Source organism: Nuphar pumila, chromosome 10 (genome assembly GCF_984573655.1).
Source record: "Nuphar pumila chromosome 10, dmNupPumi1.hap1.1, whole genome shotgun sequence".
In the NCBI taxonomy this organism is placed as follows: domain Eukaryota; kingdom Viridiplantae; phylum Streptophyta; class Magnoliopsida; order Nymphaeales; family Nymphaeaceae; genus Nuphar; species Nuphar pumila.
In genome coordinates, this window is record NC_143258.1 from 11,776,304 (window position 1) to 11,792,655 (window position 16,352).

General features: G+C 36.6%; 1 protein-coding gene across 2 annotated transcripts in view; it reads right to left on the reverse strand.

The window, feature by feature from the left end:
* Positions 1 to 5,884: 5,884 nt before the first annotated feature.
* The window catches only part of HEME2 (Uroporphyrinogen decarboxylase), a 159,479-nt gene continuing 149,011 nt past the window's right edge, over positions 5,885 to 16,352 (reverse strand). For both annotated transcript variants that reach the window (XM_090018871.1, XM_090018872.1), the window contains 3 exons: positions 7,845 to 8,033; positions 7,474 to 7,599; positions 5,885 to 6,570 (listed from right to left, as the gene is read on the reverse strand). In XM_090018871.1, the coding sequence (XP_089874997.1) occupies positions 6,055 to 6,570; positions 7,474 to 7,599; positions 7,845 to 8,033 (831 nt within the window). In that variant the 3' untranslated portion in view covers positions 5,885 to 6,054. The remainder of the gene's footprint in view (positions 6,571 to 7,473; positions 7,600 to 7,844; positions 8,034 to 16,352) is intronic.

Below are 16,352 nucleotides of genomic sequence, written 5' to 3' on the forward strand. Positions count from 1 at the left end.
TAAAATGCAAATCGGATGGCCACGATGTCGGCATGAGCAAAAACGTTCATGTTCAGCATGACCGACCTGATCTGATTCCGTTTCAGACTACACATTTGGTCGTCATTCAAATTCGGGCGGCACTTCAGTTCGGCGATCCAAAGATGCCCAAGTTAAGGCTAAAGTGTATCATGAGCCGTTTAGAGACCTATCCTGGTTACCTTCCTAAAAAGTCTACAACTCATCCTAATGAGTTAGGATTGGATTAAGAGGCTTAGAATTAAGAAAACTTTAGGTTTCCTAACCTCTAAAAGAGACTTTTCGGGGCCTTTATATATAGCTGATGGATTCCCAACCTGGGGATCTATTTTCGTTTTTTGGGAGACCTCCTAACATCATCTACGATATTCAGACCTCTTAATCTCCCTAAGGATCATCTCCTACCTACCAGCAACCTAAAGCTCTGAAGCTTTAAAGCCTTAGCCCTGGCCTACTACCATCCTAGGATCCAGCTTCACCCTTCGAGAGATCAATCAACAGTGTGAAGGTTCTGTCGGACGGAGGACTTGAGGCTTGAATCCGAAATAAAATACTTTCACCCTTTACCTCATTCATTCTATTCTTTCATTTTTTTTTTCATTGTGCAGATACTAACCATGATCTTTGTTTTTATTTGCGTAAAATCCTATTTTGGTGGCCGGGGAATATGTACTTTGCAAGTTCGGATCCAGATTGAAATGATCAAAGCTCGACAAGGTTAAAGACTTGCGAGGACTTCACCCTCCCATTGTGAAAGGGACGGTTCAAGTTTGTTGTAGTAGTGGTCCTGCATCTCTTAAAAGCAAAATAATTTGCTGAAAAGTTTGGTATTTTACTTGTTAAATTTTTTTTCATATAATATATATAAGGTAATACATGTGTTAAATAAAATATGCTAACTGAGTTTTTCATCTTTTTCTGTATTTTTTTCGCTGTTCTGACCACATAAATATGTTGGGCATGGTCGATTTACTAAGAATCTACATCTGGATCATGTGTTTTTGATAAAAATATATATATTTGAAGCTTAAAAAACTTAGAAGGATTTTAGACAGTTGGTTTTTTTAACCTTTTAAAAGCCCACCCATGTATAAGAACCGAACGCTTTAAGAGCTAATCCCTATAAAATCAAGTACATAGATGACATTTGTATGTCAGGCAAAGCCATCTTTGATTCTAGAGGTGTTTTTTCTGTGTAAAAAAAAAATATCACATTTATACTATCAGAATTCAAAAATAAAATAAAATAAAATAAGCCTGAAAAATCCATATTTCATTTAGCACAAATGTAAACCTATAAAATGGGCATGATGCTAAATAAAATGTGCTATTGAATTTTTTGGTGTTTTTTCAAGATTTTAACATAGAGATGTGATCTATATGCTTGTTTTTATAGGAATCACTTCTTGAAGTATTTGAGTATGATACATACATAGGTTTTTATAAGGTCTCAAAAATCAACGGCATACAATTTTTATAAATTTTTGAAGCTCTAAGTACCATTTTTTCATCCAAAATGCATGATCTAAGTGTTGATTTCTAGTAAATCAATTATGCTGAACACATTAAAAAAAAAATCTATTAGCATGTTTCATTTAGCATAATGGTTATATATATATATATATATATATATATATATATATATATATATGAGTAACCCATAACAGTGGACAAGCAAATCATCCATTGTTGGGTCGGACACACGCCTGCTGCTGATCGTGGATGTAATCACCGGCAGCCACGCGTTAAGCAAAAAAATTGGATTTGGCAGCAGATGTGACCACTGCTAAATCCCGTTTTTCAGCCTAGATCATTAGCAGCGGTTACAACACCCCACATTCACAAAAATTAAATGAACTGTTACGGGCAATGGATATATATATATATATATATATATATATATATATATATATATATATATATATATATATATATATATATAGAGAGAGAGAGAGAGAGAGAGAGAGAGAGAGTAACATGTAGGTACATGATAGCTTTTAAACATGACCAAAGCAAACTCATGTGTAGCGTCCATCGTGCACGTGATGGACGCTCCGCACTTATTCTGCCAAAGAAGAGCTTTAGCGGCAACAAAAAGTCTAAAGGCCTTCTTTGGCGGAACAATGTGCGGAGCATCAGATGGATGCTCCGCGCGAGTTTGTTTTGGTCATGTTCGAAAGTGATTATGCACCTACGAGTTTTCATATATATATATATATATATATATATATATATATATAGAGAGAGAGAGAGAGAGAGAGAGAGAGAGAGAGAGATGTGTGTGCGCGAACACATTTTGTGTCATTGATATAGATAAAAATGACTAGTTCTTGGTGCTGAAATGGGTTTCACTCATTCAGTTGGGGTGGTTCATAAATATCATGCAGTTCACGAGAGTCGCAAGTTCAAACGCACGACAGTAGGTATGGCCCAGCGCGACCAGACCTTCGTGCTGGGTGCGGTATCTTTGTGTTATAAATCCAAAAAAAAAGTTCTCACGGCTGGCGTCATATTTCTAAATTTTAAGACGTTGTCATTACACGGCAAGGGGAGGCGTCGTGCATTTTGGGTTACTTGAGCCTCTACGGCTCTACGTAGTGGACCAGGCTGTCATGTGTAGACATGAAGGAGAACGATCCCACGGCTGTCCACCCAACCACGGGCACAATTCTACCTTCCCTTTTAAATTTTAATAATTTAACAACCATAATATATTTAATTAAGCAACTAGCAAAAACATTCTTGAGGCAAACTAAAATATGCCTCCATATGAGAGAGAGAGAAAAGGAGATTGTAAGCCTTAATTGTTTCATACAACTTACATAAGAAAGTGTTGTGCTGGTTAATCCATTCCCACTGCAAATGAAACAAGCATCAAACTATCTTATCATGGTGAAAAAAGTGTCATGTTATCTCACCACCTACCACCTTTTATGCATTTATATCACTCCTCTGAAAAATTTCACATGGACTGAGCTGGCAAGATAGGATTCGGGTTCAAATCGAATTTGAAAAAAAAAACATTCAAAAAAAATGAGACACGAGGTGACCGGTTTTTTTTAATTTGCTGATGGCTTAAAACTATTTTTGAATAATTTAATATTTAAAAATAGTTTTTTAATGAAATAAAATTAAAAAAACAATGAAATTTATTTTAAATATTGAAATAAGGGTCGTATGTGAGTGTCTGCACGTGTCACCAAGGACATGCAGCCAAAATAGCGTGTCCCTGTGATAGCCTGTACATAACATGAAATCTCACAAGAGAAGATCTTGACATTGCTAGAATCAACCTACCAAGTTATCACTTTGTATAACAACAATAAACCAGAATTATTGATGCAACCATAAACGTCCAGAATCACTATCTGCAGTCCTTTTTTTTGTATAGCAGACTTTTGAATGTAGTTCTGTTTTGGGGTATAACTAACCCCCTCCTTCCAACCAATCCTTATCCACCAAGTGTTGCTCTTGGCTTACCAAACTCTGGACACTAACCCCCTCCCAACCAATCCTTATCCACATTTCATGAAGTGGTTTCAAATCCACCAAATTTCATTTTTGGTGAACCTGTTTTGTGTGGCGTACAGTGATCGGGTGGAGTTGCTGATGACCTCTAACATTAGAGCCTATCTTATTGCCTTAAATCCATAATTGGATTTTCTTAATGGCCTTATGGCCACTGAATCTTTATATCTCCCACTTTGTCATAAGCCATTTAGGGCGTTCAGTGTCACAAAGCTTACTCTCACTCTTTGGTTTTTTGCATTTGTATATTTACCACTTTGTATTCTATTCACGCATGTTGCAAATTTTAATATGAGCATCATGAAAATTTATTTCACACCAAGTTAACTATTCACTCGTTTAACACATACCTGAGTCTCATTTGAATCATGTCTTGCAAAGGCATCCTTAATAAGTGCCTTCGCAATAGATCGGCTACCATGTCTGACGAGGGTAAATAACTAACTGAGATTTTATTTTTATTTATCATATCATGAATATATTGATATTTTACCTCAATATATTTGCTTTTAGAGTCATTAACCTCAGAGTTTATTAAGTCTATTGAAATTTTATTATCACAAAATATTTGGACTGTTTTATTTGAGATATACAGTCTCAACTTACTCAAGAAGCGACCAATGCAGACCCCAAAGGTCTTATCCATGTTACAAGCTATATATTCAACTTCTCGTACAACCCTATTTCTTGCATTCAAGAAACAACTCTACCTCCCAAAGCAAATACATATCCGAAAGTAAAATTTTCATCATCAATGCTTTCTACGAAGTTAGCATCATAATAGCTTTAGCTTTTTTACTTGGTAACATAAATTAAGTTCCTTAATTTTCTTAAGATACCTAAAGATTTTTTTCACTGCTTCCCAACGAGGAATGCCAGGATTACTTTGGTATCTACTTGCTAAACTCACAGCAAAACTAATGTATAGTCTAGTGTACAACATAATATACATTAGACTACCATTCGCCTGAGCACAAGGGACTTCAAAATTTTATTGTTCATCATTTGGACAATTATTCTTACTTAATTTCTTTACTTTCACAATAGGGGTTAACTATGAATTACAGTTGTCCATTTTGAATTTTTTTAAATATAGTCAAGGTATCTTATGATTTTAATTTCAAGCATGTACGATGTTTCACCCAAATCTTTCATCTTAAACTGAGAAAATAGCCAAGTCTTGGTTTTGATAACCATTCTCATGTCATTCTCTACTATGAGAATATCAACATATAAAGATAGAATGGTAAAAAAAAAAATACTTTTCCTGACATATACACAGTGGTCTAACTTATTTGCCACAACCCAATTTGATAACTGTCTTACGAAAGGTCATATACCATTGTCTAGGTTTACTTAAACCCGTATAAAATTTTCTTCAACCTATATACCTTATCCTCTTGACCTTTTATAATAAAATCTTTTGGTAGTTGCATATATATGGTCTCTTTCAGTTCACCATTCATAATGGTATTTTTACATTCATTTGATAAAATTTAAAGTCAAAAAATATCACTATGGGTAATATAATTTGAATTGAAACAAATTTCACTATAGGCGAGTAAGTTTCTTCATAATTGATGCCCTCATGATGAATATATATTTTTGCAACCAATCTTGTTTTAAATTTGTCAATGATCTCATTAGCTTTATATTTCTTTATTAGAACTCATTTAGAACCAAATGTCTTGCAATCATCAAACAATGTTACTAATTTTCATACTCCATTCTTTTTTATTGAATCAATTTCATTTTGCATTGCTTCAATCCATTCATTGAATTCATGCAAACTAATCACATCTTAAAAACTAAGATTATCAGTAGCTGCTTTGGCATATAATATTACCATATATTTGCGAATGTACGTCCAGACTTTATGCAAGTTTTTAGTTAAAAGAGGTTTACATAGTATTTGTAACACCCACAAATATGTGACATGAACCTACAATCTGAAAACATGTGAAGGTAAAAACATTTGCAACACATTTGCGAAATTAACATCATATAGTCAAGTATGCCCAGACTTTAAGTGGTAAGGCCGGGGACTGTAAATCCTTTCTCCCTAGTGTCCCCAATTCAAATTCAGGTGTCATCTGATCAACACAACACTTGGCTCAAAATCCTGCTTTGATGATCTGATATAACAGACAAGATTCTTGCTTGGAGGTCGTATTTCTTTGGTTAATAAGATCTAAAAGGTTTATCGATCCCATGGGGTACGATCCCATGTAGAGATTATTGTATGATAAATAACATCAAAAGTGTTGGTTTTAGAAGATGGAATGAACATATTGATGAAAATTACTATAATGGCTGGATTGTACGCCAGGAGTACATGTGAATGGGGACAAAAATCACTCAATTTTATAAGGACAATACAGTCAGTTTCTGTATGATGGGTAGCTTTGATGTTTATGAACAGAAAAAACACGGGATCAACAGGCCAAGTAGTACTACAAAAAAGGAATCCAGAAGTGTTAACAGATCATCCAAAGTCGATGCAAAATTTCAGTATCTGATAGCTTTGGCTACTTCAAAAAAGTGTGCCACGTTTTCTTCGGGTGTGCCAACTACAATACCATGCCCCAGGTTCAAAATGTGTTTACTGCTACCAGCCTTCTCCACAGTGTCATGGATACGTTTTGTGATGAACTCCTTTGATCCAAAAAGAGCACCAGGATCCACATTGCCCTGTACAGCTATATCACATCCTAGCCTTCTACGCCCTTCTGACATATCGACTGTCCAATCCAAACTGACAACATCAACACCTGTCAAGGGCAATTTCTCAAGCAACCCTCCAGAACCACTTGCGTAAAGAATCAATGGAAGATTTGGATGCGTTTGTTTCACTGTGTCCACTATCTGCTTCAGATATGGTAAACTAAACACCTCAAAGTCAGCAGGACTCAGCTCTGTTGCCCAGGAATCAAAAATCTGTACAGCCTCAGCACCATGATCAGCTTGATATTGAATGTATTTGGCCATTGAGCTTGCAAATTTCCGCAATAATGCATGTAGAACCTACAAAAGGAAGAAATGGACACAAATCACTGAATTGACTAAAAAATCATTGGGGGTGAATACTGTTATAGCAGGCACAACTAATGACCAAACAAAGCACAAAGAGCTCAGCAAGCAAGCAGAGCATAAGAGTCCTATACTTGCTTATACAAAACTATGTATTTTCTTTTAAACAAATCTACACAAAAATAATCTTTACAATCTTTCCTATACACCAAGACGGATTCAGCAACCTTTCCCAGAAGTCGAGGTTTGAAACTTGTGCTGCAACCAACTTATCATGCCCATGTAACAAGTTTTTATACTATTCAATGTTTCTGTAAAACTAGTAAAATCATATGCTAGAATTTTTGCCAGATCCAGCTCAATCTAAAAGAAAGCATGTTTTTAGACTTAAAAAGGGAATGAGACTTCTATAACTAAGAAATTAATTAATATCTTAAAAAGAAAAGGAAGATGCAGTGACTAACTGGAAAATAAATGCAAACCATATGTTCATAGTGTTTTCTGAAGGCTCTAGAAAAATGTATTTGAACAATCACGTACAATTTTGTAAAAATATCTCTGAGCAATTAAAGCAGCAGTAAATCATACAAGAAATAACTAAGCGATTAGAAAGACACTTGTCACTATTTTAACTGCTTTTCTACAAAAGGCTTGGGATACATTTGTTCAAGAAAAAACAAAACTTGCACGGATTGTGATGAAGAGGAACACAGACAGTAAAACTTTATCAAGCTACGATCGGAAAAATTGAAGCACAACTTCTGGACTGTGAAGCAAATACTGAAAAACAAATGGCACTAGGAACAAGGATAGTTCCATCGCAGGAAATGTGAAGTTTAAACCACTTATCAGAATGCATTGGGAAATGTTGGATGAAGATTAAGACGCACTATATACCTTGGGTTGAGAAAATGCTAGGCTCTTTATTTTTGAGAAATGCTTTGAAGAGCCACCTTCAACGACATATGATGCCAGTGTGAAAGGAGCACCAACAAAGCCCAGCACGGCTGCCTCATTTTTCACCTGAGGAAAAGCGACAGCTATCGGTCAACTAAAATATACAATGTTGCGAACACATCTATGGTGTCAGAATCGCGAGAAAAGGCAAAAGCTGAAAAACCCATTTAGCATATATATATATATATATATATATATATATATATATATATATATATATATATAAAGGGTGTGAAACAGAACAAAGGATAAAATAGAACTAACAAAATAGCACAGAAAATCATCATAAAAGCAACAAACAGAAACCACACCTCTGACTTGAGGATTTTCAATGCCTCCCCAACGTATGGCACTGCTTCCTCAGGACAAAATTCTGTCACACTCTCAACATCAGCTGCTGTTCTTAAAGGATTGTATATGACTGGACCTTTGCCTTTTACGATGTCAAAAGGGATATTCATCCCAGGGAGAGGTGTAAGGATATCAGAGAATAAGATCACCTGTTAAAAAGGACAATGAATATCAGAAAATAAGTTCACCTGTTAGAAAAGGATAAAACCAAAAATCATAATAATCTTCAAAGGCAGGAAAACTTCATAAAGGACGTGCATCCCTGAAATTTTACTATTTTAATTCAGGTCTCTGCTGACAAAATCCATGACTCAACAAGCTTAAATTGTAATACAGAAGCAAACAGACATAGAGGGAAGGATTGTTCAGTAGTCCAGGGCCAGGGTTTTACCAGATTTCGCACCAGCTGGTTTTCCCATGTCATGGAGCTGCATGGACTAGGTCACAGCATACTGGCAACCAAATTTGCTGGTTTTGGAAACCCAGACAATAGCAGTGACTCAGTTGGTAAAAGGACTTAAAAAAATTGTAAAAAGAAAGCTTTTAAAGCAGCTTTCTCTCCCCATTTGTTACATTGATGTGCATTTCATGCAGCTTTGACCAAGTCTAAAATGGAGAAATGCAACTCCAATATCTTTCTTCTTTTTCTTCCTTCTCTAAACTTTGAAAAGCTATTGTCAATTGGCATCCCCACCTTGAATTATACTGTGTTTGCCCATAAAACAATGAGTAAAAGTAGCGAGATTGAATAATGTGCAATACTCGAAGCAAATATCATGGTTCGGACATGTGTTCGGTCCAGGGAACAGGACAAGAATTAAAGAAAAAGGTTGAGGAAACTACTGAACAGAAAACTATGGCATAAAAAGGAGCAGCAAAATCATGGCAACTTTTTCAGTCCAGGGAACTGAACAAGAATTAAAGAAAAAGGTTGAGGAAACTTCTGAACAGAATAATATGGCATAAAAAGGGCAGCAAAAATCATGGCAACTTTTCTTCAACAAGACTTCGCTGTCAGATCATTTTCTTTTCTATATTAGCAAAGGTTATTTATGTAACGAAATGGTGATATGCAAACATCACCACCAAATGGATACACAGTGGACAATCAACGAAGAAAAACTCACAATGGAGTCCACACACAAAACCCTTCCCCAAAATCTCAAACTTGTAAACTTTTTACGAAAAATTTGAAGATTTGCAATCAATCCTTTTTCAGAGTTTAAAATGATAGTTCAGCGAAAAACAATGTTTGAAAGAACAAGTCAACGGACCTTGAGCGCATTACTGGTGAACTTTTCTTTACACAATGGATTTATATCTCCATACAATCATTAAAACCACAGATTCAAAACAAGGATTTTAATAATTAAATTTTACAAAAAAAAAAACAAAAAACTCTTATACAAAATTACAAAACGTGCTCAGAAGCGAAACAACAGAGAAAAAGTGGGATCTTGATATCATCATGTCATTGCCTGCTACATCAACCTAATCATCACCTGTATCCCATAAAACAGGTCAGACTTATGAAAGCCTGATAAGTGCATAAATATAAAAAATCTGAACAAGACTAACATATATGTTATTCCTTTCGCGATGTGCAGTTTCAGAATAAGTAAAATGAGCATGGTAATCTTGTTTCGATAGTTAACTGACCTGAGAGTACGCACAGGATAAACGTAAAAACAATTGAGACTGTCTGGGGGGTTGATATTCTATGTATTTTGATACCCCGGCCAACTATCTGAGTCTACTCCCAAGGGGGCCTATGGCCGAAAGAGAATTCTCCAAAAGCATAAATGGCAAGGGATGCATCCGAACTTCTGCAAAAACCAATGAGATCTACCACCTAGGATAATATTTGGTAGCCCCTAACTCCAATGACCGGAGACACCGAGTCATTGTTACTCAAGGAGCATAGTTGTTAACAACTTGTCCATCGGAGTTTTTGTACCATCTCATCTTCTCTCTTAAAGGAACCAAAGATACGAATGGGTATGTCACGTCTTATTTTAACTGACGACCAATTCTACATACTCTGATATTTTAAACCAAATTCAGCATCTTGCCTGTGAAGATGATCATTTTCATTTATGTGATTTTCTTTTAATCATGGTACATTGTCGCACTACGAAGTTACCATAAACCTTCAGTCCAATCATCGTAGTACTAATATGTGGTGCATGTCAAATAAGGAAACCCAGACATCATTTGGAAATTCCAGTATCCCGTGCCTTAAGCTGAAAATATCTAAGTCATTCCGGATATAGAAAAAAAGGACCTGACGTACGTACCACTGAAGGCTACGTAGTCGAGGCCTTTTTATTATGTTGTTTTGAAGAGAAAACTCAATTGTGAATATGCAAACGCAAAACACTTGTTTTGGTTTTGAGACAACAGAGAATGCGAGCTTGAAATCTCGCAAGTAAAATCTATCAAAAACCGAGTTTCGATGAGGATGCATAAATATGCATCTTTAAATATATACTAGAGTAATCTTAAAGTAGGCAGGAGTACGCAAAACTGCATACTTTATAATATTATGTATGTATATAGAATACATATATATTAAAGCATAAGCATGTTCACATTACAACGCGGCGGCAAAGTAAATGACATAAAGCAAGACTCGATGTGCGAAACCACACGTCGAGCTAAATAAATTGCGTAAGCGAGGTCCGATGTACGAAACAATACATTGAGCTAAGTAAATTGCATAAGTAGGAGCCTGTGCACATTATAGCGCGGCGGCAAAGTAAATGACATAAAGCAAGACTCGATGTGTGAAACCACACATTGAGCTAAATAAATTACAAAAAGCTAGAATTTATGCACATTACAGTGCGCCAGCAAAATAAATGACGTAATTTAAAATGAACACGAATACGCAAAACTGCATTCTTGAGTTAAAATCATATATATATAACGTAAATATAATACGTATAAGTTAGAAGTATTCCGACATTGTTCTCGTATGCAACTTTCTCCTACCTCGGAGATGGTTCGAATCTCTTATGATTTTGAGTGTAGGTTCTTAAAGGCTTGTGCCTCGGTAAGTGTATCTCGTCCGTTGTGCTGATGTGGTGTGCTCAAAAGATTTTTGTCACACTGCATAAAGAATGAGGTTAAATTCTCATTTTTTAAGGAAGAAGCAATGATCATGCTGTAGGGGTTGAACCTAGTTTGGGGCAACCAAACCGAGTCGGGCTTGGTAGAGATCGAGACGATCTCGACGACTAGCCGAGTTGAGCCAAGGAGAATTGAAGGAGTGGGACAGGACCCGACTAAGCTGGCTTGGTGGAACCGAGTCAAACTAGGTGCACCTGAGCCGGCTCGGGGGAGCTGGACCGAATCAGGCTGAGCTCAGCCTTAGCCAAGCCCAGCTCGGTTTGGCCTGACTCAAGACAGCAGCAACAGAAGTTGCTGCTGCTCGAGCACAACCAAGGGGATGGGGTGACGGCTCGGCAGTCAAGTCGAGTCGTGCCCTATCCCAAACTGGGACAGGACCGAGCTGGCTCGGTCTACCCACTAGGGGAAAAGTGCCAACAGCTAACCGAAAGAGAAAAGAAAAGGGGACGAAGGGACAGAGAGCTTGGCTATTACGCCCAGTTGGGTCTGGCCCCCAAACGAGATGGGACCGAGCCTAGGCTCGGTCCTTCAACTGAGGGATCCGAGATGGGCTCATTTCAAACCGAGTTCAGCTTGGTAGAAAGGTCCAAGCAGGAGGGCGGCAAGAATACCCAAGAATACTTTTTGTTATAATGTTCAGAAACTGGATTTGGATTTATGGCATAAAAGACATGGACATCCTACAACAACAACAACAACAACTACGCCTTCATCCCAAAACAATTGGGGTCGGCGATATAAACCAAAAAAGAAAATCATTCTGGGTCTTCCACATGAATCCTTCTCCTCCAATCATTTCTATCCAATGCCATGTCCTCAGTGAGGTTCAAAGCATTCATATCCTTTCTTATCACCTCCATCCATGTCTTCCTAGGCCTAGCCCGACCTCTTTTAACTAATATATTTTCCCATTTCTCCATCCTTCTAACTGGAGCATCATTAGGCCTTCACCGAATATGTCCAAACCACCGTAAACGATTCTCTCTCATCTTATTTTCAATGGGTGCAACGCCTACCTTCTTACGTATCTCCTCGTTCTGAATCTTATCTTTTATTGTGTTTCCACACATCCATCTCAGCATACGCATCTCAGCTACACTCATGTATCCAAAATCCAACACATTTCAAATATGAAAAAATTTTGTAATCTTGAAAATTTTACATGTGAACATTGTATTATTGGCAAAATTAAAAGATTACTAGTCCAAGAAAGAACTTTTGTCTCTACATGACCACTTAAGTTGGTGCATTCAGATGTTTGGGGCTCAACACATGTTATATCTAAGGGTGAGTTTGCATATTATGTAATCTTCGTTGATGATTTTACTAGACACATTCAGATGTTTGGCAATATCTCAACATGCTTGAAATGTTTTTTTCTTCTTGAATTGGTCCTTGGGCTTGATTTTGAGAAGAAGACAATCTTTCTTGATGTGTCTAGCCTTTTTGCAGTTAAAGCACTTGACTTCATTAGGATTAGAAGAATCTGTTTTTTTTACCTTCCTTTGAAATCTTCCATTTTTGATGAATCTTTTGAATTGCCTTGTGATGAGGGCAATATCTTCATCTGAGTCTTCAGAGTCAGAAGTAGCCTTGAAAGCAAGAGATTTCTTCTTGGGTTCTTCTTCTTGTCTATCATGAAGTTGGACTTCATATGCCATTAAGTTACCAACCAAATCTTCAAGAGAGAGAGTGTTTAAATCATTTGCTTCATCTATAGTTGTGGTTTTTCTCTCACATTCAAGAGTTAAACACCTTAGAATTTTTCTGACTAAATCCACTTATGAATATTCTTTTCCAAGGGATTTTAGAGTGTTAGTGATATCGGTCATTTTTGTTACCATGTTCGATATACATTCATTTTGCTTTATTTTAAACAATTCAAATTTATGAACTAAAGAAGCAATCTTAGATTCATTTACCTTTGACGTACCTTCATGAGTTACGAGAATAGTATGTCAGATATCATTTGTTGTAGAGTATTGAGAGATGCGATTGAACTCTACCTTGTCAACGACACAATACAATGCATTCATAGCTTTGGCATTGAGTGAAGCAGTCGTCTTTTCTTCATCGGTCCATTGGCTGAAATCAGTTGATGGCATTTTGTAGTTATCTGAAACAACTCTCCAAATTTCGAGATCCATGGATTGTAGGAATATTGTCATTATTACTTTCCAGTATCCATAGTTTGTTCCGTCGAAGAGAGGAGGACGAATAGAGGCGCATCCTTCTTTGTGCTGAGATGATGTTGTTGCCATGGTAGATGATGGTAAAATCAAAATATAGCTAACCTGCTCTGATACCAAATGAAAGTGCTATAAGATTGAGGCAACGAGCACTAGAGGGGGGGTGAATAGTGCTTTTAAATATAGTCTTTGAAATTATAACGAATTTTGAAATTCGCAAAGCAATCACACAAAGAACACAAGAATTTATCTTGGTTCGGTCTTCCAAACCTACATCCAGTCCCCAAGCAAAACCCGCTTGAGATTTCCACTATCAACCTTGTGTAACCACAAGAACATACAGACCAAATCCGGTCCCACTTTCAGTAACAATCTTACTGAAAGAAAACAACTCCTTTAAACCAAGGAGTCATTTCTTTTTACAGAAAAATAAAATAATCAACTTACAATCAACCTACGAGCCCTTCTTATGAAATGCAATTGGCTTTTAAGGTTGTTGAAATACTCAACTCACGAATTTAATTCATAATATAATTCGTGTTGTACATCTTTGGTATACGATTCATAATACCCAACTCACGAATTCAATTCATAATACAATACTCAACTCACGTTACATTTTTACCATTTTCATCTTTGGTATATGATCATAATACAATTCAAAACATGTTTTATGTAAGATTGGTCAAATAAGAACACGGTTTAGAACATAACATGCTATATTTATTGCTTTAGCTCAAAAGTATTTTGGTAAATTTTTATCTTGAAGCATGGTTTTAGCACATTCTTTCAAAGTCCTATTATTTCTTTCAACAACTCCATTTTAAACCAAACGACTCCTTTAAACCAAGGAGTCATTTCCTTTTACAGAAAAATAAAATAATCAACTTACAATCAACCTACGAGCCTTTTTTATGAATGCAAATGAAATGCAATTGGCTTTTGAGGTTGTTGAAATACTCAACTCACGAATTCACTCTCTCAAAAGAATTTGAGTGAAAAACTGGAGTGAAAATATCAAGTGAGTGAGAAAACAAATACTTGAATGAATAAGAGTGAAAAGCAAAGATTTTGATCTTTGTAATTCAATGTAATTCGATTAGATTCGATGTTTTTGAGTGTGAAATGTACTCATACTTATAGTTGAAAATTTTCATACGTTGAGGGTGTTAAAATATATGTAATTCATATATATGTATATATTTATATACATATATATTTGTATAATCTAAAATACCCGATAGGGGTATTTTAGTCATTTCACAAGTACCCGATAGGGGTACTTGTTTCTTTTCTTTCTTTTTGTATTTTTTTCTTTTTTTTATTTATTTTTTATCTTTTATTTTTTGGTTTTTTGTCCACCTAATAGGGGCCCCACCATGGAGTCGATGGGGCCCCCAACGGTCACATTTGTGACCGTTGGGGGCTCCCAACGACTCCATGGGAGCCCCTAGGTGGCTCTTCTTTTAAGGCCATATGGCCACTCCTCCCCTCCTTCTTTTGTGTATAAATAGGGGTGAACCCCTCTTGTATTTTTCACTCTTGAGAGTTCTCTCTCTTTCAATAAGAGGCATTTATATTTTTATGTTGTGTTGTCTCCTTTGGGTTTGGGTATTAACCCTTGTTGTTTGTTCATTAGTGGATGTTGTAAGTGCTTAGTGCACTCTTTACTTTTCCGCATATTTCATTACATGGTATCAGAGCCTTGTGTATGCTCTTCTTCTTAATATAGCTAGTTGTGTAGCTATATTTGTTTTTTGTTGGTTCTCTCTTCTTTTATCCTTTTAAGTGTGATTATTATGGAAGGAGAACAAAAGATTGATCTCTCCTTCAAGCTCAATGGATCCAACTACATGATGTGGGCCGCCGCCATGGAAAACAACCTCAAAGGGAAAAAGCTTTGGGGATACGTTATGGGCACCATTCCGGAACCACAACTCCAACTAACTAAGATGAAAGGCGATCAAGAAAAAGCTCTTGAAGGAGATGCCCGCATGAAGGCCATTGAAGATCACCAATCTAAAATAGAAGATTGGGAAAGTAAGCATGCCAAGATTCTTGCTTGGTTCATGAACAATGTGGAGCTTAAGATTTGCGCCAACATTGCCAAATTTCGGATGGCAAATGAAGCATGGTTCTTCATGAAAGGTATGTTTACCCAAAAAGACCTTGCTCGTCAATTCTTTCTTCAAGAAAAAATCCGGACTATCAAACAAGGAGAAATGAGTGTTAGGGACTACTTTAGCACTCTTGGCCCTCTATGGGATGAGTTATCCTTGCTAGAACCAAAATGGGTTTCTAGTATAGATGTGGAATTAAGGAGAGAACAAATGGAAAAAGAACACTTTTTCCAATTTTTACATGGGCTTAGGCCCGAGTATGAACAAGTTAGATCCTCCCTCCTACATAGATCAAAGCCTCTTCCTTTGGAAGATGCCATTGCCGAAATATGCCAAGAAGAAACCCGTCTTGGCATGATTAAAGGAGGAAATGATGTCTTGGCCGTATCTAAACCCGGCAACCATATGAAAACCTACAAACCTCCTCATTTTGGAAGGCAAAATAACTATAATGACAACTATAGAAAAGCCATTTGCCATCATTGTCAAGAACTGGGTCATATAAGACCTAATTGCCCTAAGTTGAATGAAGCACCAAAAAATAAAGTTGCTTCCGTTGAAGAAGCCACTCAAAAGAAAGAGGAATCAATCAAAGGAATGGACTCTTTTTCTCTTGCTCAACTATCGGAGGCACTTCAAACTCTACTCAAGATTCCATCAACTTCGGGTGCCGCCGTAGCTTCTTCCTCTCCTTCAGGTATGTCGTCTTGGATCCTTGACTCTGGAGCTTCCTTTCATATGACCCCCCTTGAAAATGAGCTTTCCGATTTATGTAATAATTATAAAAACTCCTATGTCTCAACTGCCGATGGTACATCTTTACAAGTAAAAAGTTTTGGAACTTTAAACTTTTCAAAAGACTTCTTTGTGCCAAACGTGAGAGTTGTACCTCAACTTAATTTAAATCTCCTCTCTGTTGCTCAAATATGCAATCATGGATGTAAAATCTCCTTCTCAACTAAGGATTGCTCTATACAGGATCTCCGGTCCGTGAAGCTGATTGGGCAAGGCCATAGAAGGGGAGATC